The sequence below is a fragment of the Anas platyrhynchos genome, chromosome 2 (genome assembly GCF_047663525.1).
Source record: "Anas platyrhynchos isolate ZD024472 breed Pekin duck chromosome 2, IASCAAS_PekinDuck_T2T, whole genome shotgun sequence".
In the NCBI taxonomy this organism is placed as follows: domain Eukaryota; kingdom Metazoa; phylum Chordata; class Aves; order Anseriformes; family Anatidae; genus Anas; species Anas platyrhynchos.
Genome location: NC_092588.1, coordinates 54,326,121 through 54,347,688, shown reverse-complemented (window position 1 = coordinate 54,347,688; position 21,568 = coordinate 54,326,121). Strand labels below are relative to the sequence as shown.

Below are 21,568 nucleotides of genomic sequence, written 5' to 3'. Positions count from 1 at the left end.
GCTTTCAACAGCTAGTACCCAAAGCCAAACTCAACACCTGCTATGATATGGGAACTTCTTTATGCTGAAGGCACAGTGCTTCCTAGACACAGCTCAGCTAAGCTCCAGAAGCTTTGAACAAGGCCTGCTCTAGCTTGCAGCGAAGACAGACTGAACATCCCCTTAAGGCTGGATTTGCTTATGGAATGTGCTTCACTGGCTCCATGAGATTCAATAAATCATCTATTTTTAATTGGAAATGCTGTACCAGCTTGCTGCACGATTCCCTGAAGGAAATTTGCAAGCTGCCTCTATCAATCCAGAACTGTGTGAGGCAGCTCGTTTTAAAAGGCAACCTCTACAAACTTTCCACACCGAGGATGAAAAACTCAAAATAACAAATTTAAGCCCACTGAGAGAACAGCAAGAGAAAAACATTCAGCCAATAAATAAAAGAAACACTTTGTCTGTTCCAACCTGGCATACAATGGACTATTAAGGGCATTTCCCAGCAGAGAATGATAAATAAAGCAAACAGGTCACGGAGGGCATTACAACACAGAAGATAGCCTCCTTCCTGTCTATAACACTTCTGCATCAGCAGAGAACAGCAAAGCAGAAGAACACAGGGGCTAAACCTAGGCAGAGTGCATTTACTCCCCAAATTATAGTGATATCACCAGCTGTACTTCTTTTGAAATGTCTGTTCGTTTCATACCCTTATGTATTACAGATGCCCGAACAGAAATCCGATTGAGGAAAAGCAGCGTGATCCTCACAAAAGTTACTTCACACTCCTGTATAATAAACAATATTTTTTTCAAATACTGAAGTTAAGAAATAGATTGCTGTGAGAAGCTTCCTAAAGCTATCCTGCAATATTCTTTGACTTCTAAATCCTTACTGTTAACATTGTTGTATTTTACCCTAAGGTAGGGAAAAATGGACCTGTAATGAGAGAAAGAAAACGATGTGCTTTGCTCTCAAACCTGCAAAGGGTCCGTTTCAAATACATTTGCAAGAATGAGATATTCATTGAATAACTTGCCTAAGTCTGAAAAACAAATGTGGTTTTCATGTAAACGGTGCTGTCACCAAAACAATGATGACCATCACACATCTGCTGGCATTTGTCACAAAACTGAATAAAACAGACTGAGAGTCCTTAGAAAGAGCTGTGATAACTGATGGTTTGATACCCTAAGCAAATGAGTTATCTGCATTGCAAATGAGGAGCCATTTTCACAGAGGTGACCTGGTCAATCCCCATATGGAGAGCAGAAGCAGTATCAGTTCTTAAATTCGCTTCTTGTCAGATGTTCAAAGGAGCAAAGTCACACACACTAGATGGAGCCACTTACCTCTCCCAGGCACAAAAAAAAAAAAAAAAGCCAGAAAATTGGCTCAGAAACAGAAATAAAAAAGGTGGGGAGAAAAGGGATAGTAAGAAATAAAAACTGAAGTGCTTAGGACAAGCTGCTTACCTAGTTGGACAAGATACTGAATAGTTAAAAGTATCATGTTCTCCACACTTAGCAGCTGACTGCTGGTCAAACCCAGGAGATCCAGATCCTTGTTTTCCAGCTGTGGAATCTTGTAGCAATTCACCAGTAAGGGACTCACAACAATATCACCGACATTTCCATAGAAATAAGGTAAAGTGCCATAACCTTTCATAAAAACAAACAAACAAACAAAACCCACAGAAATTGACAAGATAATCCATTTCATGAAGTCTTGCACAACACAAACGTTTCCAAACTTCTCCTAAACGTTACCTTAAAAAACATCCTGCATCACTGGCCGCTCCTGACATTATAATTTCATATAAAGTAAGTGAAATAGGCCACTGCTCCTTTGCTGTTTTTTTTAAAAACAAGTGATCACAAAGATGTGCAAAAGCTATGGATAACTGCATACCATCGGGATAATAATTATTTTTATCCAAATACAGATGAGAATAATATCTGTTTGGGTCTTAACCTGACCTTTGAATACATATTCTCCATAATAGAGTGTACAAAACCCAAAAATCAATGGAAGGAAAAGAACATTGATCTTAACATTATGAAAACAGCATCAGTAACATTAGAATTGATTCAGCTACCTCAGTATCGCCATGATTAATTGCATTTTTTTCCATGTTTATGTTCTGTTTTCATACACAGGTTAAATAAACATCAACAACTAAACATGCTGTTCTGTAAGGCAAAGCGTATGAAAACAGGCTAACTCTTCTTTTCCTTGAGAATGTTTTCCTTTAAAAAGAAAAATTTCCACGCAGATTTTGCCAAACCCATCCATTTGGGTACATCTGGTTCTGTACTATTAATAGGACACTGCTTCTCAGGGACACTAACATTTAGCCTAGCTGAGGACTTCATTGGCAACTCTCCAAGAGCCTAAGGGCTGCATTCAATTTGCACTTAAGCTGATAACTGCAGACACCCTCATCTTTAATAACGAAGCGTCTCTCTGAAAACATTAAAGCACCATGCTAGAACTTCAGAATACGCTTCCAGAAAAAAAAAAGACTAAGCTAAACAAACCAAACGAAGTGTAACCCTAGCCTCGAGGGTTTTACTAGCATAGATGGCCCTCTTAGTTCTTTTGAAATTGCTTGTATTAGGATTATCTCTGTAAGTGAGGACTCTGAGAACTTCTCTGTGTCTTCATGAATGATGAATTATTCCATGGACTGTATTGACAGGCATTTTCTGTTAACACTAAAGCTACTTTATACAAGCAGCTGTATCGTGCTGGACTGAAAAGGGATTTAAAGAGTTAAAAAAATCACTCCTCAACATTTTGGCAGTACCGGCCAAACCATCTTTGTTACGTATTATGCCCTTATTGCTCAGCTTGAAAAGGATATTCACATTACAAATCATACTTTTGAAGTACAAGCCAATGTCTTTCTAAGGGTTAACAATGTGCTTCATAGAGCTAAAGAATTTTAAAAGCCTGATCTGTTATCTCAGTCACTTACAATAATGATGGACTATAAAAGACAAAAAGTTAGTACAATTCACTTCTGATTAGCCAGGATGTATCAGTTTTCTGGTTCTCATGCAGAATCCCTGGGTTTCAAGATCTGGATAATGCATGCTACAGGAAATATTTTCTTGTTTTGTAAGTTGTTTACACTGGGAAGCTATTTTCATTACATGGAAATATTTCTATTCTTGGATTTTACAAAAATGCTATCTGTACAAAATTTCAGTTTGGCCAGAAGTTTTGCATCAATTTGACCTTGTCATGACCCGTTTGCAAATCAGGTCCTCTCAGAAATCTCCCAACTTCCAATTTTAAGTGTTGAGCAACTAAGTAAACTATCCATGACAAACCGATTACATACTGTACCGAATGTCAGAACCAACAAAAAGAAACCAAAAAAAAAAAAAACACCAAAAACCTTTCTCTTAGGGGAGCATGCATTTGTTCAAAATGCAGGATTTGACTCCCCAGTGTCAGACTTACCTATCAGAATCACTGGTCTGACTCCCGAGTTATTCAGCAGGTTTTCAGGAACTATTACAGTCTCCCCTGCCAGGATGGGTTGAGGCTGTAAAATTCCAGTTAACATGGATTGAGGAACTGGGACTGACAAAAGAGGCTCTATAAAATAAAGAAAAGAGAAGCTTCCATTACTAAAAGGCTCATACTGTGATTTGGCCGTATGAACAAATAAAAAATAAATAAATAACCCCAGATCACAAACTGTAATAAAATTCAAGAGGCCTCTGCATTTCCTGCTATAGTTTTAAGGAATTTAAATTAAGAGCCTATACCCTCCTGTAGACCCACCCCTAAAATAAAACTGTTTCTGGCCACTGTATTGTTGGTGGGAATGAGGGAGGAAAACACAAGGTTGAATATGCATCTTCAAACAAAGCCAAGCACTAAGCCAAGAGGCCACCTCTAAGACAGCAGCTACCTCTCAATAATACCTGTCAATAAAAGGGAAGCGACTGCTCTGACTTCTGGAATAGAACATGGGTAGATAGGAAAGAAAATACAAGCCAAAATCTCAAAGATGTCCTTAGACAGTTGTTGGAAGGATAATTAATAAATAAATAAATAAAAGGCTTTAGGAATGAAAGTGCAAAAGCAGCTTTCACAAGTAAAAAGAAACAAAATGCAAAAATGTGTCATCTGTTATCAGCTTTCGGTGTGAGACCTCCTTCAGAAGTTTCTCAGGCTTCATTTGGTTGTTTGTAACAGATTTTTCAAACAATGCTATCTACAGAAGACATCAGAGGCAGCATGAATAAATGTATGCATGCATACATTTTAGCTGTGGAAATAGCTGTGATTGATTGGAGTTACTCAAGCAGGCAGGCCTACACTAACTACCACGTAACCCTTCTTCCCGTGATAAATATCTCTGCAAGTCAGTTCCAAAACATCCCAAACGCAAATGCTCCAAAGCAGAGTTAAGAACATATTGTGCATGATGAAAAACATGTTTTTTTGTTTTGTTTGTTTTTATCCTTGGGTGTTTATTCTCCTATTCTATACTGAGATCAGTAAGCAATTGTACGTTCCCCTTTACCAACTATTCTGAATCTCACAACTGCAAAGCCCATAAATAGGGAACAGTTTTATTAGTAGTTATGCATAAAGAGGTACCTACACGCACGTTGATGGCTATTCACACGTATTTATACTTAATCCTATTTCACATCGTGCTATCACACATCCCTTCTAGATGTGTCTATCCCTTTTCCACACATATGAGCTATTTGGTCTCACAAACTTTATCCTTCTAAGCAAAGATGACCTAGGGAACATCAATGTCCTTTCTTAAGCCAGAATTACACAAAGGCATTTTTCCTACACCAGAACTGAGCGTGCTGTTTCTGTAGCATGCCACACCAGATAAGAGATGATATATTCAAGTAGAAGGCTAATGGAAATCCTTTAAATGTTCAAGTAGAAGAATAATGGAAACCCATTAAATATGTTCATATATACACACACCTGCACAATTTCAGAAGAACTGAGCTATCTTTGGGGAACTTAGGTTTAAATCCTTACATGTATAATTTTCATCCTCCTTTTTCTCTCTCCCCCAGGAGTTTCACCTTCCCATTGTACCAGCTGAGATTACAGAAACAAGAACAATTGTGTGCTTTTCTGGGTCATGTGAAAAACTCTCCATGGTGCCCTTAACTACTTCAGCAAGCTCTGTTATGTTTTCTGTGCAACCCTTAAGAGAAGGAGCACAGGGCTACTGGTCTGGCTGAGAATAGTTTGTTGTTGTTTTTTTTTAATTATTATTTTTTTTTTAACAAATATCTGTATCATTCAAGTTTTACCTGTTCTAGTTGAGGGCCGAATTGCAGGAACAGGTACCGCTAAGCCAGGAGGAGGGACTGGGGAACCAGGAGACCATCCCCGGTGACGTTTCTTTGGTGGTCCAGAACTGGACATTGATGCTGTGAAAAAAAAAAAAAGCAAAAATAATCCTAGAGTGCTGTTCTTCCAGACTCCAGCCCACATTTCCATTTCACCGTGGTGTTGAGCTGGTTTCACACTACAGAGTTCCAGAGGTTTACACCCAGCCTTACACGAAAGGCAGACTACGATGTGAGAAATGCTTCTACCTGTGTCAAAAACTACAGCGTTGTCATTAGGAGTCATGCCAGACACCAAAAGGATCTGTAAAGACTGAATTGCAGAAACAGCTATGATGGGAAGAAAAACAAAATCACGAATTTCAGGTTCAACAGCCAGTGCAGCTTAAAAGGGACACAGAGCAGAGGTTTTCTTTACCTTGGTCTCCAGCTGCACAGCCAGGGATAGGAGAGGTCAAGTGAGGCATTGGCCGAGCGACTGCAGAACTCAATACATTATTTCTTCCTCCATTAGCGTTTCCATTAGCAACATCAGTGGCACGCAGTGAAAGAGGAGCTGAGTATAATAAAATACAGAGTGTGTGGCTTGAGACAATCTTGAAAACAAACAAACAAAATAATACAGCAGCATGCACACACAAAAGAACAGGGCAAGATGCACGACTGAAAGAAACCCACTCCAGGGAAAGCATGAAGAGTAGTTGGCAGAGAATAATTTGGACGCACGCTGCAAAATCCTAACCTTGAAACAAGTTCTCCACATTCGAAGGCAGAGAGAATAGGATGAAGAAAAAATCCCCAATCCAACAGAATAAAAAAAAATAAATACATACAGAGAAAAATCACTGGGATGCTTACGATACATTTTTAGACACTGAAAATTTTAAAAAGTGCTCGTCATGAATTCATTTTATAAAGATTTCTAAGCCTCTCTGGTGCATCTTTGTATTTTCTCCCAGTTGTCCGTGTGCCATACACACTGAGTCACTCCAGGGCTCTCATCTGGAGCCTTAGAAATGGAGACTGGGCAGGCAAAAGAGGACAGGCTGCTGTGAAGTGCACACGTTCTGAGTGTTACTGAGGCAAACCATGCTTCATTCTGCTACTTCTGCCTAAGACAATCCTCCAGCCCCAGCAGGCCTGACACCCTGGCAGGCCCCACTATATCCAGATCACGAAATGAAACTAAGAAAACAGAGGATCACAAGAAGTTATCTTCACACTTCTGAGCCCCTTCTTATTCTTTTTCAGAGTTTCATAATTTTTTTTTTCAACAACAAATGGCATAAACTGCCTAGAGTGGACGTGGATCCCAGTAGGGACTATGGCTCCTTTCCATATCTGCCAGCTCCACTGTGAGTTAGCTCCCAAGAAGATTTCCAGGGGCAACAGCAGGAGATGGCACAGCAGCTTGCTGATGTTGGCTGCAGCAGAGAGCCTGAGATACTGGTACTGTGCTTAGTACACTCTAACATGGAAGTTGAAATGGTGGGAAGTAATTTCTGTGCATGATAAATTCTCCTACTCAAATACAGCAGGGAGAAGCACTACTTTCATTTACCTGAAAGCCTCATTTTCTGCTATTTTACACAAAGCTACGTTAATGATTTATTTGACACAGGTACATTCATTAGGTCCAACAAAGTAATATGCGTATATAGCAATGTATATTGTAGAAAACAGCAAATAGAGAATCACAGAATCATTAAGGTTAGGAGAGACCTCCAAGATCACCTGGTCCAACCACCCCCTACCAACAATGTCCCCACTAAACCATGTCCCCAAGCACCACGCCCAACCTCTCCTTGAACACCCCCAGGGACGGTGACTCCACCACCTCCCTGGGCAACCCGTCCCAATGCCTGAAATGTCTCCTCATTTCCAACCTACCCCACGTCATATGGCATTTCCTCCTAGAGGGGGCTTTTAATTTATTAAACACACAACACAGAAATGATTAATTACAACAGCACAGATATTAAACCTCCTTAAAGCGAGACTGTATTCCACAAAATGCATCTGGATTAACTATATTCATTGCAAAAGAACAACAACTCCCAGTTAATGGGGCAAGAATTAGTGGAATATCAAGAGGTGACGTTTTGTCCCTCCTAGGTATCTTAGGAAGTGCAGGAGGTATATGACATGCACTTTTATCAGAATGTCAAATCTGAAAGCCGTGGTATGGCTCTGTTTGGGGATAGTAATAGACATGGTCCTTCTGTGCAGAGGACCTGTAGAATATGATGGTTTTAAAGAATCCTAGTGAATGCTTTCCTTTCCCCTTTCCACCAAAAAGATGATTCCTTTATTTCTTTGCTGCTAAGCAGACAATTCCCTTGGCTCTCAGTTATCCTGGAAAGCAAGTGCTACCTGCAGCAAACGTCTTTCCTACAAGCTGTACTGACAAAGCCAAAGGTTTCACAATGTTCTTGTTCCGAGACGGGTCTTGAGTTCCACTTAAATTAATAGCAGAAGACGATTTTGCTGGACTGAACACTGAAGAATCTGAAAAATATATATACATATTCAACTAAGCAGTAATTAAAAACTGTATACATAAGTATATATGTATTGTATATACATAATCACGCATACACATTTATCTACACATATCTGCATACAAAGCAATCAAACTATTTTACGCTTAAGAGGTCATTTAAGGATATCTTGTAGGAGTTGTAACCAACATTTACGGGGCACTTCTGAAGAATCTAGTAATGCACTAAACCCATGACAGATCTCTTTCGCAATATTTTGCATTCATAGAACAGTTGAAAAATATTGTAACCATAGAAAGAGTTATCTCATTGCTCCTAAAAACACCCCTGTGGGATAGGCAAGTAAACGTGGTTATCCTGTGTTACAGATGAGAAAGCTAAGGCAAAGAGCTTATGTGACTTGCCCCCAGCAAGCACAGGGAATAAGCACGTGGAATAAATTGCCTACAAGGCTGTGGAATCTCCATCACATGAGATTTTCAGGAACAAGTTATTGAACCTCTCTCAGTCTCAGACAAGCGGGACTTAGGGCAGGAGAAAAAAAAATCAAATATATAAGCTCTGAAGATCACCTTACAGCACTACTACTATAAGGCTAGGAAAAGTGTATGCCCATTTATAAGCCCAGGTAAGGGATGAAAGGTAGCTGAGCCCAAATTCTTTGCATGAATTAACAAACAGCAACGCCTTCGAGCATTTTACCAAGGCATTAACAAATAAATAAATAATAATTACGGATGGATAAACTGAACAGCAATAAAAAAAAATAATGTTTGCCCAGTATAAAAATGTAAATTGTAAAAGATGCAGAACCTCTCAGCATGTAGACCCCTGCTTAAGCATGAAGGTATTTAATATCTGCCATTTACTTCAAAGAAAAATTCAGCATTGGGATGCTGATACACCGGCAAACCCAAACTTACGACCAAGGTGAAAGAACATTACCCCAACGTCTGTGCAGAAAGGAGTCTGCAAGAAGTAGGCAACGTAGGCTAAGTTCACCTACAGATGTCCAAGTAAAACAGCCAGGGAAAGAAAACAGAAGGCGAAAACCAACTTGATCTGGCAAATACATTCACCCCCGGGTGACACACCATTTGGTGAAGGATGGGGAGGGCGTCTGCTTTGCCATATGGGATGGGGAACACACACAGAAGCCTCGGCTGAAAACCTCGTCCATGTTCACAGGACAAATGCTGAACGGCTAACACACAGACCACCAGCTCTGAGGCTTTGGAGGAAAGCACTAGTCTCTCGTTAAATACAATGCAGCAAACATGTAATGAGAAAGCTTTCCTCAAAGCAAATTATCCAGAAGCTTCGGGTCAGGTTTATTTGTCTCACTGTTTTTCTCCCCTTCTCTCTCATTCTGATGTTTTCTTGGAATTGTATCTATGAAATGAGATACGGCTGGTATATGTTTAAACGTCACACCGATACCTCAGCAGGACTCTTACTAAAATTGTTTAACTTTTTATTGAAAAACCCTGTTTTCAGTTGCTTTTAAACATCCGAACTGAAGTTTTCTCTCCCGCATTTCCACCTAAACCTGGATTTCTGATACTGTTGCCCTGCCAATAAAACCACATCTCTTTGTAAAAGGAGCTGTGCCTTCCCGTGCCATTTTGAAAGAGGGGCGCAGCGCTTGACTACAGTGTCATGGCCACGCTGTGCTGTCAGCTTTAACCAGGATGTGCTGCAATTTCCATCATGAAATCAGCAGCTCCGTGCGGGGCTCGGTGTTACTACCTGCCTACAGGTGTTGTCCTAGAATGTGGAGACTTAACTGCTCACTTACAAAGGCAGAAAACAGAAATGGTTAAAGGGAAAAGTATGTGTGAGTTGACAAAAAAAAAAAAAGAAAACGATTTTGGAAAGTGACTTAACTAATAAGTACTTTGATTTTAAAACAAGAGACCGTTCACCTCAGAGTACCTATGAGTAGCTATGCAAGCCCAGGAGAGAAAAAGCTGCACCACCATGGGTGATGCACGTCAGAATTCAGGCCACAGGAAAAAAAAAAAAAAAAAAAAAAAAAGGTGCCCTCCCCCTCCTCTGGTCACAGGGAATTCGTATGTATGAATGTGGCATTATCTTCACTAGAAGATAACCATAGGAGGAGATGAAAAGCTTTTGACAACTGTGACCTAAGAGCACAAACAGTGACACACAGAAGAGGCAGGCAGACCGAGCACTGCAGCGAGTGATAAGGAGAGAGCGGCATGTAAAAGGTGTATCTATTAACTCGGCAGGTACAATAGAAGACAAAGCTGTGCAAATATTGTTATTTCAAATAAATAGCTTCTCATGCATCTGCGCAGGTCTCATGCCGGGATCGGGAAGCCAGCGGATCATGCAGTGAAATGCAGATGTGTGCGGGTGACACTCTCCTTGCGTTTTAACAAAAGCCTCAAGCATACGGCTTCCTGACAGACCCCGGGCTGACCAGCTGGGGAAAGGGCCTCTGAACACACCGCTCAGCGATTGCAATTCCAATTTAGGAATGCATACGTTCAGGTGCTGTTTGCGACGGTTTTATAACTTTTTTATTTATTTTTATTTGTTTTAATTTTGCATGTTTTAACAAGCTGGTTTTCTTCATCTGCATTTCATACTCCTCGGGAGTAAACGTATGCCGTGGTACACACGTATCAACCAGTTACAGCAACCAAAGTTTTATTTTTCTAGTTTTGATTTCTCAAGAAACAGCACAGACACAAAAACATAAACCAGCATAGGTAAAGCTGCAATGAAACAATGAGAACAAAAGCTTAAAGAAAGCACCTCAGTTATTTGCAATAAATAAATTAAGGATGCTGCTTCTTTGTCAGCCAATATCTGTTTGTTTGATTTTTATTGTTTCTTCTAGATTAATTATGTCATTAATAGCTTCTCAGAACTAGGAAGCACGTATGAGATGCGTGCTAGTTCATGTAACTTGAAACAACTGGATGTGCAGGGGAACATCGCTTTACTAAGCACACCCACGTGTGAAATACAATAAACAAACAAATAAGCAAATGCATAAATAAAAGCTGTCCCCCTCAGCCCAAAAGGAGATCTGTTTCCATTTCGAGGCAAATACCCTGGTCTATGTACTAACATCCCACTATAAATGTGTAATTAAGTCTTTTTAGATTCACAAAATATAAATAAAATAAAAGGAAACAAGGAATCAAACAAATTAATCACAAGATCATTTAATGCTTTTTTAATTGAGTGTTCTGATGAGAGCTAAGCTCATCTTCCACCTCACCTGGGTCTTAAACCTCTCACAAAGCCAATTCTGGAAGGTATCCTCCCAGCTGCAATCCGCACATGGCTCGCAGTATAACCACCCACTTCTTTATGGCATCATCCCTCAACCAGCAATATCTGCGGTAACTTACCACCCCCAACGGTTATCGTTACAGCACTTTCAGCTCCTACCTGTCTGAGTGAACCCTGATTTGTATCCATTAGCTGATCCGCCCTCTGGGGTCGTGGACGGTGACACCGCAGAATTTGGCTTAGCAGGGAGGCTAGCAGCAGCTGATTGCCTGCTTCTACACTCTGCAAACGAAGCAGCTACAGTACATATTAACAAGGCCTGCCTTCCCCGGTCGGAAAGCTCAGCAACACAGGGGCGGAAGGCGACAAAATGGTAAAAGCATACATCCAGCACGTACAACAAACAGCAGCAAATGGCGGCATTCGACAGAAATACAGCTCAAGCAGTTTAGTCAACTTTGTCTTCTAATTAAGCAAACCTCCCCGGGGGCCGCTGAGAGTGCCAGGCAAATAGAGACCAGATGCTGCAAGATGGCAAGGGCCCTCGGCTCTCAGCTTGCAAGGGGTTTGAAGGCATTGGACATGTCCCAGGAAACACTCAGCCACTTCTGTGGCACAACCTTTACAAAAGCCATCATATGGTGCCCTTTAGAAGGAAAATTGTGCTGACACATGGATTCTTAGTGTGTCTCCAGAAAATCTTCAGGGAGATCCCGTCCCTGGGAACCTCTGTCTGGATGAAAACTGAGTTGAGGGAGGAGAAAGTAATTTTAAATATCTCATATCATTCCATTTTTTTTAAACCACGATCTAATCAGGTTTTGTTTTGAAGAGAAGAGGGTGTTTAATAGCACTTCTCTTCCAATTAGACCTTTAATGTTAAGGAAAGGGCAAAGGGTTCCTGGATAGATGGAATCAATACGGGGATAGCGCCTATCAATGCCCATGAGATCAATAATCGGTCAATTTTCTAAACTTTTGTAGGTTCTCGAAACACTTGCAATGAGCATATGATCAAAAGCTAGCCCTGCATCTACCTCTTCCACACATTTGTGATCAGAAGGAGGTTTAAAATAGTTTCTCGTGTGTGTTACCCCAACACCATTTACCAGGTCACACACCAACCCCAAGTGCACGAACATCTGGGGTTGCAGAGAAAACAACCCCAAAGACAGCTCTGCTCTTCTCCTGTGTATGCCAACATGCTAGTAGCTTAATTATTGCCTGCAATCAAAACAAAATCTACATTCAGTGAAACAAAATGAAGGGTGACTCCAAATTACACTTCCTAACCAAGCAAAGATCAAGATTGTCACGAGTAGCCTTGCATATGAACATTGCCAGGCAGCACAAAGTGTTCCCAAGAACAATTTGCTAAACAGCACATCAGACTGCACTGTGTTGTGTGGATAAACCCTGCCATAATTCACGGAAAAATAATACAAAATAAGGTTTCCTTTGTCAGTATCTGGAACTTCAAAAAGAGGCTATCAAATTAAATTTCTGAAGTTTTAAAGGAAAAAGCAGCTGAAAAACACATCCTCTCTGAAGCAGTAGTATATTATGCTTGGAACAGAAAAGCAGCTGAAGGCAAGATCCCTTTGAACCCCAAACTGATGCAGTACTACAATTACTCATACAGTTTTGTGATAACCATCTCTCTGGTGTCCTGTTGCCATTCACACGAGGATGTGACTCTTCAGAAGTCTGTCAGTCCTCCTCTGGAGCTTCTCCTCTCCTCACATCATCCTCTTTGGAACAAGAGGCACCAGCTCAAACTCTGCCTTTACTGAGGGATACAGGCAGCCTGCATATATATCAGTTTGGCAGGCAGCGAGTAGGTAAACTGCTCCCTCTTCAAGTCTTGGTACGGCTCTAACTCAAACATCGTGCATCCATCAATACCAGACCCATGGTTACCTTGCCTCAGGGTCACAGATGTCATTCTCGTTAGCAGATTCATTAACAATATTGCACGGATAGAGGGTAAGCCCACGTGTAAAACACACTGTAAATGGCAAGAGTATGCAAGATTTCTCCTCTTTCCTTGAGATCAGTGACCTGAGCTTTCTTAATCTTACGGTGTGCTGGCTATCCTCAGGCATTAGCCGGCTAGAATTGCACCTGCTGAGATGAGTATCAATGGAAAGCCAGTGCCAGAGCCCTGGCTGTGAGTCATCTTGCTTGAGGTAGAGAAAAGCATTAGCAGACTGAGGAATCTTATTTCTTCTACCAAGGTGGCTGCACAGCCCAAGGATAGGTTTAGGGCTCCCAGTGAAAGCACAGGGAGATGGAGGAAGACAATTTATGATTGTATGGTTATTGTTAAGACTTAATAATTTGGCACGATACAGACTTCAGTGAAATCAGTGGGAATTTTTCCTTCGATCACAAAACAAATTCAGCTTCTATAGTTTCCTTTTAATGCATACATTTTCAGCAGCAACTTTCAATTTTTCATTCAACATCACATCAGCATAATAAAAAACCTCTAAGTGAACGGGCACCTTAATTACCTTTCCAGCAAATAAGAGGTCCCTTTGACAGTACACCTTGGGAGCTCCTTACTAGGTAGTACTTTAAGTGCTTCTGCTTCTTTGGCTGAGTGGTTAATTTCAGGTTGATATGATTGGAAAACTCTGTGAAGTACCGAAATCCTCTTTCTCCACAGCCTATACAATTCCCAGAAAATCCTGGACAAATGAAACAGAAACACACAGATTACATGGCTTTGTGAGAGCTGCTAGGAATAAAGCCACTTCAACCTACCTGCACATCCAGTTCAGGGTGATTAGAGGCCTCCAGCCACGATGGGTGCCCTGCTCAGACCACTCCTCAGGAAGCAGCCACATGCAGGCAGAGTTTAGTCTTAACTTTTCTGAAACTCTTCCATCTTTCTAGGCCATACCAATTTATGCTGAAATTCCACCACCAGTGACCCACTCTACCCAGTGCAGAGAGCTACTTGTGGGGTCGGGAGGAGCTATGATGCCAGACAAGGAAATTTCCATAGGCTTTCCTATTTCTTTTCCACATTTCTACATTAAATGCATGGGCTCCAAGCTGCATGCTTCCCTCTCTCGAAACAGGGGGCTAACCCAGAGTACCCACTGCAACTTTGTGTAGCTAAAATTTAAAATCTAAATTTAAATTTAAATTTTAAAATCTAGTGACTTTCTCTGAGACTCCTCATACAAGGCACTCTCCAAATAAGATGGACCTTACACCATATTAAAGGCTTCAAAGCATTTATTTAAGGTCAACTGTTTAGATTTTCATTGCAAAAAGTAGAGGTGCTTCAAAATGTTTGTGAAAACTTGGAACCTCTCATGAAAGTAACACATTTAGGAGTAAAAAAAATAAGCAGAAGGCTCCTTTTCTGTAATATTTCTCACATGGTTTCATAAAAGAAGATGAAATTTTGGGTTGAGGTTGCAGGCACAGGGTCTGGATTGAGGACTATATGCACCCCTGATTTCCTGTGGCATTCACAGCTACATCAATGGCAATGTTGCACTGCAGCAGTCTGAAATCTTCTAGAACAAAGCACAGAGCATATTCTAAAATGGGCCTGCCCTTAAATCCTTGTTGTTTGAATAAACCCACTTCCTCTATTATCTAATGCTGAACAATTACATTCTTTCAGCTTGTTTGCTACTCCACTAATCTTTGAATTACTTTCAACCTTTGATGAAAAAATACTTTATATTCTTTCTGGAACATCAATAATGATTTAAAATAGGGCTAGGCTGATGAGTACCTAGCAGAAATCCTTTATTTTTGATTTTTTTCCATTTATTAATCAGTTCAAGACCTATAACAGAACGCATTTTTCATCCTCATTACTATCATTATTTACCACAACACCAAGCACATCGGAGAACACTGGTTCCTACCTACACTCACCTGTCAGCCAAACTCCCGGTTTTATGAAAAATACTTCAGCCTGCCTGTCTGGCAAAACGCATTTTCCATAAAACTCCTTATTAATTAGGCCATTGTCTTCAGCCTAATTATGCCTTATTATCATATTTTACCATCACATTGCTGAGGGTGCCAAGAAGTAAGCTTCTTCATCCTGTTTCTCCCAAGACTGAATCAGTTCTTCCCTTATTGCTTGCAACCCAGAGGAACTATTGGTGCATTTTCATAGTGGACAGAAATAGTCATTAGGGTCTCACAGGGTTACTGAGTCAATTCTTTGCTCTTAGGTACCAGCTACAGAGCCACAGAGGTACTTGAATATCAGCATCAGCAATGCCAGAGCAGAGCTGTGAGTCACATCATCAAATGATATCAGAGATGAGAAATTAATACAGACCTCAGGGTGCGAGGTGGAGGGCTTACCAACAAAGACAAGCGCAACCACATTTGATTAGATTGAACACCATCTGTCTGTACGTCAGATAGGTCGTATTGATCAACTCTTGACACTTCCCCTGCTCACTGGGGAGCAGCTCCTATGAGGACGGCAGCACACACCGGATTATTCCACAATCCCACTTCCCCAACTGTATCCAGCAAGGACACATCACACCACAGCTCTCATCTAATTCATGCCAGTGAGATTTCTCCCATAGATGCAAAGGTTTGCAGCACGCGGTAGCGTATTAAATATGCTTAAGGGAGACAAAACATTAACTATCATATGTACAAAAAGGAGGTGTTTCCAACAGTTATGCAGAATATTGATTGTTTGCACCAGAATTTGAGCAGTGTGGTTAAATAAGGGTATTTATGCTTCATTGTGATTTTTTTCCTCTGTTGAAAGGTCTTTCTCAATATATGCCAAGCAGAACAGTGACTAGACAGAGAAATGAGAACATAAATGCAAATCAGGCTATAGGAGCCAAAATACATTAAATCACTTTTACTAGTCTGTTGTGTACCAGTAGTCAGCCAGGCAGGAAATCTAGGTGTTTACGTGCCTGTCTTCAATGATCAAGAAACATTCTTGTATTAAAATTTTAAAAGCTCATAAACATACCCAGCTGTGATATGTGTTGTTTTTTATAATCTATGTATTCGAGAGTCAAATTACCCTCAGAGCTCCTGTTGAAAACAATGTTCCTGGTGGAGCCAAGGGCAAAATCTGTCCCTTAATCCACAGAAAATAGCTCATCTTCTACAGTTGCATGAGCATATTTCTTCTTAATGTTGTAAGCATCAGTAGAGATAAAGAGTATCCGGATAGTTCACATTTAAAATGCCAGGCTGCAATTGTCTTCAGCCCACACAGAAATCACCCAGCTTTGACTGTGGTTAATTGTGGAATCAGGAACTTGTTTTAAAATGGGCTTTTCAGGGGGAGGTTCAGCTGTGGGTTTAATTTAATAAAAACAAGCCTCTCCTCAACATATTTCTAATAGAAAGTCATTAGCTGAAATGATTTTAGGCAATTTTGGACCGACCAGTTTCTCTGAATTATTATGGCACAAAGAAAGAAAACCTCTTACCTAAAAGTGCATTTTTTCCATGATCATCTGGCAAAAACCGCTTGTCGACAGCGCAGACGAGAATGTGCTCAGGAAGGTTTGGAGACTTGGCTCCCACTAACAGGAAGCCTGCTGGGATATCAATTTGCTCCATGCACAGAGATACTAACCGTAAATCCTTGCCTGCTTGACAAAAACCTGGGGGAAAAGACAACAAAAAAGATAAATCTTCAAAAGATGATGTTTAAATTTCTTCTTCTATCAGTTCCATAGGTAAATGGAGCTTTACAACTTGATGCAGTAATCTATTTTTTTTTTTTAATTACCTTTTTCAAGGGAAATTGAGAAAACTGAGAAAGCATCTCATCTAATCCACCAGCTTAGGGTTTCAGGGACAAAAGATATATATTTTTTAAAGAGATCCTGAACATACACAGGCAGAGAACAGAGATGTCTCTAAAGATAAGACATCAAACGGCTCTGAAACTGTTAATTTTTCACAAACACTGAGAATAAGAAGAAAAACTCAAGATTTTAAAACAGAAAACAGCTCTTAAAACATCCAAATATGTTTTTTTTCTTTGCTGAATTTTAGTTTTCACTCTAAATTCAGAAATACCAGTTTCAGTTTTGTTGCTTACAACAGGCTGCCACTGGTACATAAATATCAGTAGTACAACAGTATGATAAAGATTGGTGCCTGAAGTTTGGTAGTGACCAGTAAAGGAAAAATATTATCAAATATAATTTCTAAGCTGTCTCTAGATTAAGCAGAAGATTAAGTAATTCACCACTTCAATAAGAGGTTGCTCTTTTCAACCTACTCTACAACTATTTACTGCTCCTGTCAGCTCAGGCACAGGTCTTTCAGAAGGCATTTAGCATTTCTTCCTGCTTCTTTTTTGTCAGAAGTTCACTCAGCTATATCTGGACATGCATTTTGAGATGTACAGCATGTTTTCTATAAATCTCCAGTTGAGTTTCTTGAAGTCCCAACGGGCAGCAAGACTTCTAGCCTCCAGTTACTTTTTCCCTGCGCACACATACGCAAAGAAAATCAGAACACAACGTTGGTTGTTGGACTGCTGGTTAACACCAGGGTAAAACCAGTGATGTGGGCACAACAGAGGAGCAGAGTGGGTTTCCTCTGCTCCATGTCCTGCGGCGAATAGTTAGCAGGTTGGGACACACGAAGAAGCAGGACTGGTCAGCCCAGAGCTCGGGACTCATGGTGAGTTTGGTAGCCACCAACCAAGCAGCCACATGCAGGGTTTTCTAAAGGCTGGATGAGACAGCTTTGGGGTTTTCAAGTCACTGAGTAATTTGGGGACCTTGGGAGGCTGACATGTATCAATATTTTGCCAACTCCAGCCAACTCCAAAGTTATTATTATTATTATTTTTTTTTACTTAAGTACATGAACAACAACATTTAAAGACTTTCATTAACTTCAGCACTGGATCACAATCTCCCATCACTTTTTTGTTCAGCTCCATCGTATTCTTTTTCTTGAGCAAGATCTACTTTCAAATTAGGAAGTGACAAGTGTCAGAGAAAGCAGAAGTCATCTGGTTTCCTCTCCAGGAAAGGACACGATCGCAGGGGGCTTTCTGATTTCCCTTAGGCAGAAGGCAGTGAAAGCACCACCAAGTTCTATTAGGAACCAGACTCTACAGTGTGTTCCCATCCAGTTCCCACTTCTCCAGCTTAAGACTAGCCTCACAGCCTGGCCTCACACCTCTCCCAGCAGTAGATGATGGAAAAAAAACTATGTTGGGATAAATACAGAGTCCAAAGGTATCACACAGTCATCCTCTGACCACCTCTCATTAGCTACAAGTACAAAAGTACAGTGATGTAGACAACACATGCATGCATCAGCATGAGCCAATATTTCAAAATAAAGTATCATCATGATGGATCTTGTTTCAACATGATTGTTAAAAACACATCAAAATTAAATTTGAAATTACTGTAGTATCTATTAAGACTTAAGCAATTAATGTATATTCATTACACTTAATTTAAAATATTATTTGAACAGCCCACAGCTGGTACAGAAGTTGTAAATAAATACCAAAGGCACTGACTGAGCATCTGGAAACATAACGTGATCATAGCTTAACCCAGAGGCACCTCAGCCAGCATCAATACGTGTCTGCACTCTCATGTACTGCGCTGAAACACTTGGTTTAAAACCTCAGCAAAGACAATGAAAGCTAATGTTTTTTTTTATTTTAAATCTCAAAACTTTACCAGGCAAGGGTGATGTGCAAAGTGGAAGGCAGCCAGTCAGCTCTCATAAACCTCCTGGCAAGCAGCAGCTTGCTGAGGACACAGTACCATGCATGTTGGGTCTTGTGCCTACACACCCACGAAGGGCTGAACCAGTTGGTGGCTCGATGTTTCCTTCAGCCGCTCAGTTAGCTCAGGTGGAGCAGCAGCTCATTCAGGCTGAGAGCAAGCCCAGATTTGCCCTCCTACATTCCTTCTCCCAGCCAAGGAATTAAAATCAAGGGCCTGAAGTCTTCATTTATTTACAAATCGATGAATTGTAATGATTGCTTACCAAAGAGAAGGAAGTCAGGTTTTAGGGGAAAAAGCATTAAAACTGCCTACTTAAAGCAAAACTTCTTTCCTGATGAGATGCAATTGGATTACGTTAAACTCTTTTTAAGGTGTATTCCCTAAAAACGTATCAATCCTAATCAAATGGAGGGCTGCCAAGTTAAGTATTTACTAGACTTTTCACTGGAATTTATATCTTAAAAAGTTGAGATAAATATGTGAACAAAAATCCCTTCCATTCAAAATATTAATCTGCTTATTTGAATACTTATGTCATTTGGATATTATGTCCTACATTTTCGAAACAGGCCTCAAGTATTTTGGGCATTCAGTAAAATCTGAGTATCTGACAGACTTGAAAAATACCGCAGTGTATCTAGATTTAAAATAGAAAAATTACCCCGCCGCTGACAATGTGGGCAAACAGGAAATCTGTAGATAAGGATTATGAAACAGCAAGTGTGATAAGATTTCAAGACAGACTTAAACCTGTCTCTCTAAACAATTGTGCTTTAGCCTTGTCTCTACCCCAAAAAATTCTCAAGAAATGCCCAGAAGCACAAACATCGACAAGAAAGAGGCTTTTGAATGAACTGTTAGCAATACTTGGACTCCAAAGAAAGCAGGAATTTGATTATCAACATTGTTAACATTTCAGTATGGACTTGCTTTCCAAAAGAGTACACAGCTGATATCCAGAGAGCTGCATATAGCAGTTGGACAAGGGGTAACAGTCTTGAACTAAAAAACAGTAGATTTAGATTAGGCATTAGGAAGAAATTCTTCACTCAGAGGGTGGCGAGGCACTGGCACAGGCTGCCCAGAGAAGCTGTGGGTGCCCCATCCCTGGAGGTGCTCAAGGCCAGGCTGGATGGGGCTTTGGGCAACCTGGTCTGGTGGGAGGTGTCCCTGCCCATGGCAGGGGCTGGAACTGGGGGATCTCTGAGGTCCCTTCCAACCCAAACCAAATCATATGCGAAACTTGGAGCCTCTTTGGATGCTCGAAGCTTTTGGTGTCCCGGTGAGGTGAACCAATGCTCCAGCACCCCACAGGATCTGGGACAAAGCAAAATCCAGGCAAGGAGCAAAACAACTCCATCTACTATTTGAGCTGCTGCACATCACCATTTTGTGCGAGTCCCCAGTGGATAAGGCTCAGGAAAACCCTAAGAAACACCCCACAGCATCATAGCACCTTAACAAGTTGATGAGCATTACTCTAACCTCCTGGCAGTACCTACTGAAGCAAACCTATGTGTCTCAGTCTGATATCCCAGGCAACAGCAGCCTCTTCCCTCAGACTTGTTGCGAACACACTTAATATTTCTCACCATTTAGGCTCTGTAGGACTGTACTGTAGGAACGCTGCATCCCGTATAAGCTACAACCAATACCTAAGATTCACTCTCTGTATCCGTCATCTCTTACTCCACCCAAAGTAGGATCTCTCAGATCCCTTCCATGCCCCTCTTCTTCCTCGCACAATCTCCTCCTGCATCGTCCTCCGCTTTGGCTGGCGACTTCTCTGCATCACAGGTATGTACGTGCAGCCCGGCTGGCCAGCACATGCCTCCGTGATGCCTGGGCTGTGGAAGAGCAGAGCTGTAATTACTTCTCTGCCCTGGGGGACACCAGTTTGGGGGCACGGCTGTCAGCTCCTGAGCTTTACAAGCCTTGCTGATATTAGGGTCTGCCAAACGTGGCAGAAAGCCACTTCCCCCGGCTCCCCTCCAGCCAGGGACAAGCCCTGCTGATGGACGAGCTGCAACAGGGGGCAGCACAGGCAGAACCTCGGAGCCTTCAGGCTCCTGTTCGCTCACCAGCTGCCACAGCACCAGCAAGGGGAGGCTGCGGAGTTTGGCCAGGTCCACTTGGTGCTCGCTTAGAGCAGGAGATGCTTGGAGAACGCAAATCTGCTGCTGAGCAGTGAAAATCTCGAATCTTCCTTCGGAGAAACGTGGACGGGACACTCTCAAGAGGCAGCCATCCGTTCCTTCCCTTAGCTTTCGGGACCGCAAATCACTCTTCTGGTTGAATTCCTGCTGCTTTTTTAAACTAAATGAGAAAATTCCACACCAGAAACATTTATTTGGAAGCCAGTAATTGACTGCAGGGAAAGAAACGAGGGATTAACCACTTTCTCTATTACATTCTAGCTATAAAATTGCATTTTTCTAGCCAGCAAGCAACAAGACCCCAACCTTTCCCTCTCTCTGTTTTGCATGATTTTGCATTGCAATATAATTATCTGCTAGAAATAAGCACTTCCACATTAGTAAGGACAAAACAGGATCGCTCTGTACAAGTACAACTTGTGCTGCCCACGTTGAGGATTTCAACAATGCAAAGTCTATTTAAATTTCATAGCTTTTCATTTATAATCGAGTTAGCACCTAAATTTCCATGCCAAGCAGCCCTAACACACAGCACTCTTAAGAAAAAAGAATGGCACTTC

At 41.1% G+C, this 21,568-nt stretch overlaps 1 protein-coding gene across 16 annotated transcripts in view; it reads right to left on the bottom strand.

Moving 5' to 3' along the window:
* GREB1L (GREB1 like retinoic acid receptor coactivator) overlaps positions 1 to 21,568 on the bottom strand; it is a 126,589-nt gene that overhangs the window by 34,586 nt on the left and 70,435 nt on the right. For 10 of the 16 annotated variants that reach the window (XM_072034777.1, XM_027451965.3, XM_027451969.3 and 7 more), the window contains 8 exons: positions 16,567 to 16,743; positions 13,627 to 13,803; positions 11,270 to 11,407; positions 7,713 to 7,847; positions 5,758 to 5,895; positions 5,301 to 5,420; positions 3,460 to 3,597; positions 1,464 to 1,649 (listed from right to left, as the gene is read on the bottom strand). In XM_072034777.1, coding sequence (XP_071890878.1) covers positions 1,464 to 1,649; positions 3,460 to 3,597; positions 5,301 to 5,420; positions 5,758 to 5,895; positions 7,713 to 7,847; positions 11,270 to 11,407; positions 13,627 to 13,803; positions 16,567 to 16,743 — 1,209 coding nt within the window. The remainder of the gene's footprint in view (positions 1 to 1,463; positions 1,650 to 3,459; positions 3,598 to 5,300; positions 5,421 to 5,757; positions 5,896 to 7,712; positions 7,848 to 11,269; positions 11,408 to 13,626; positions 13,804 to 16,566; positions 16,744 to 21,568) is intronic. The other 6 variants (XM_027451970.3, XM_027451971.3, XM_038175688.2 and 3 more) reach the window with 2 other exon arrangements.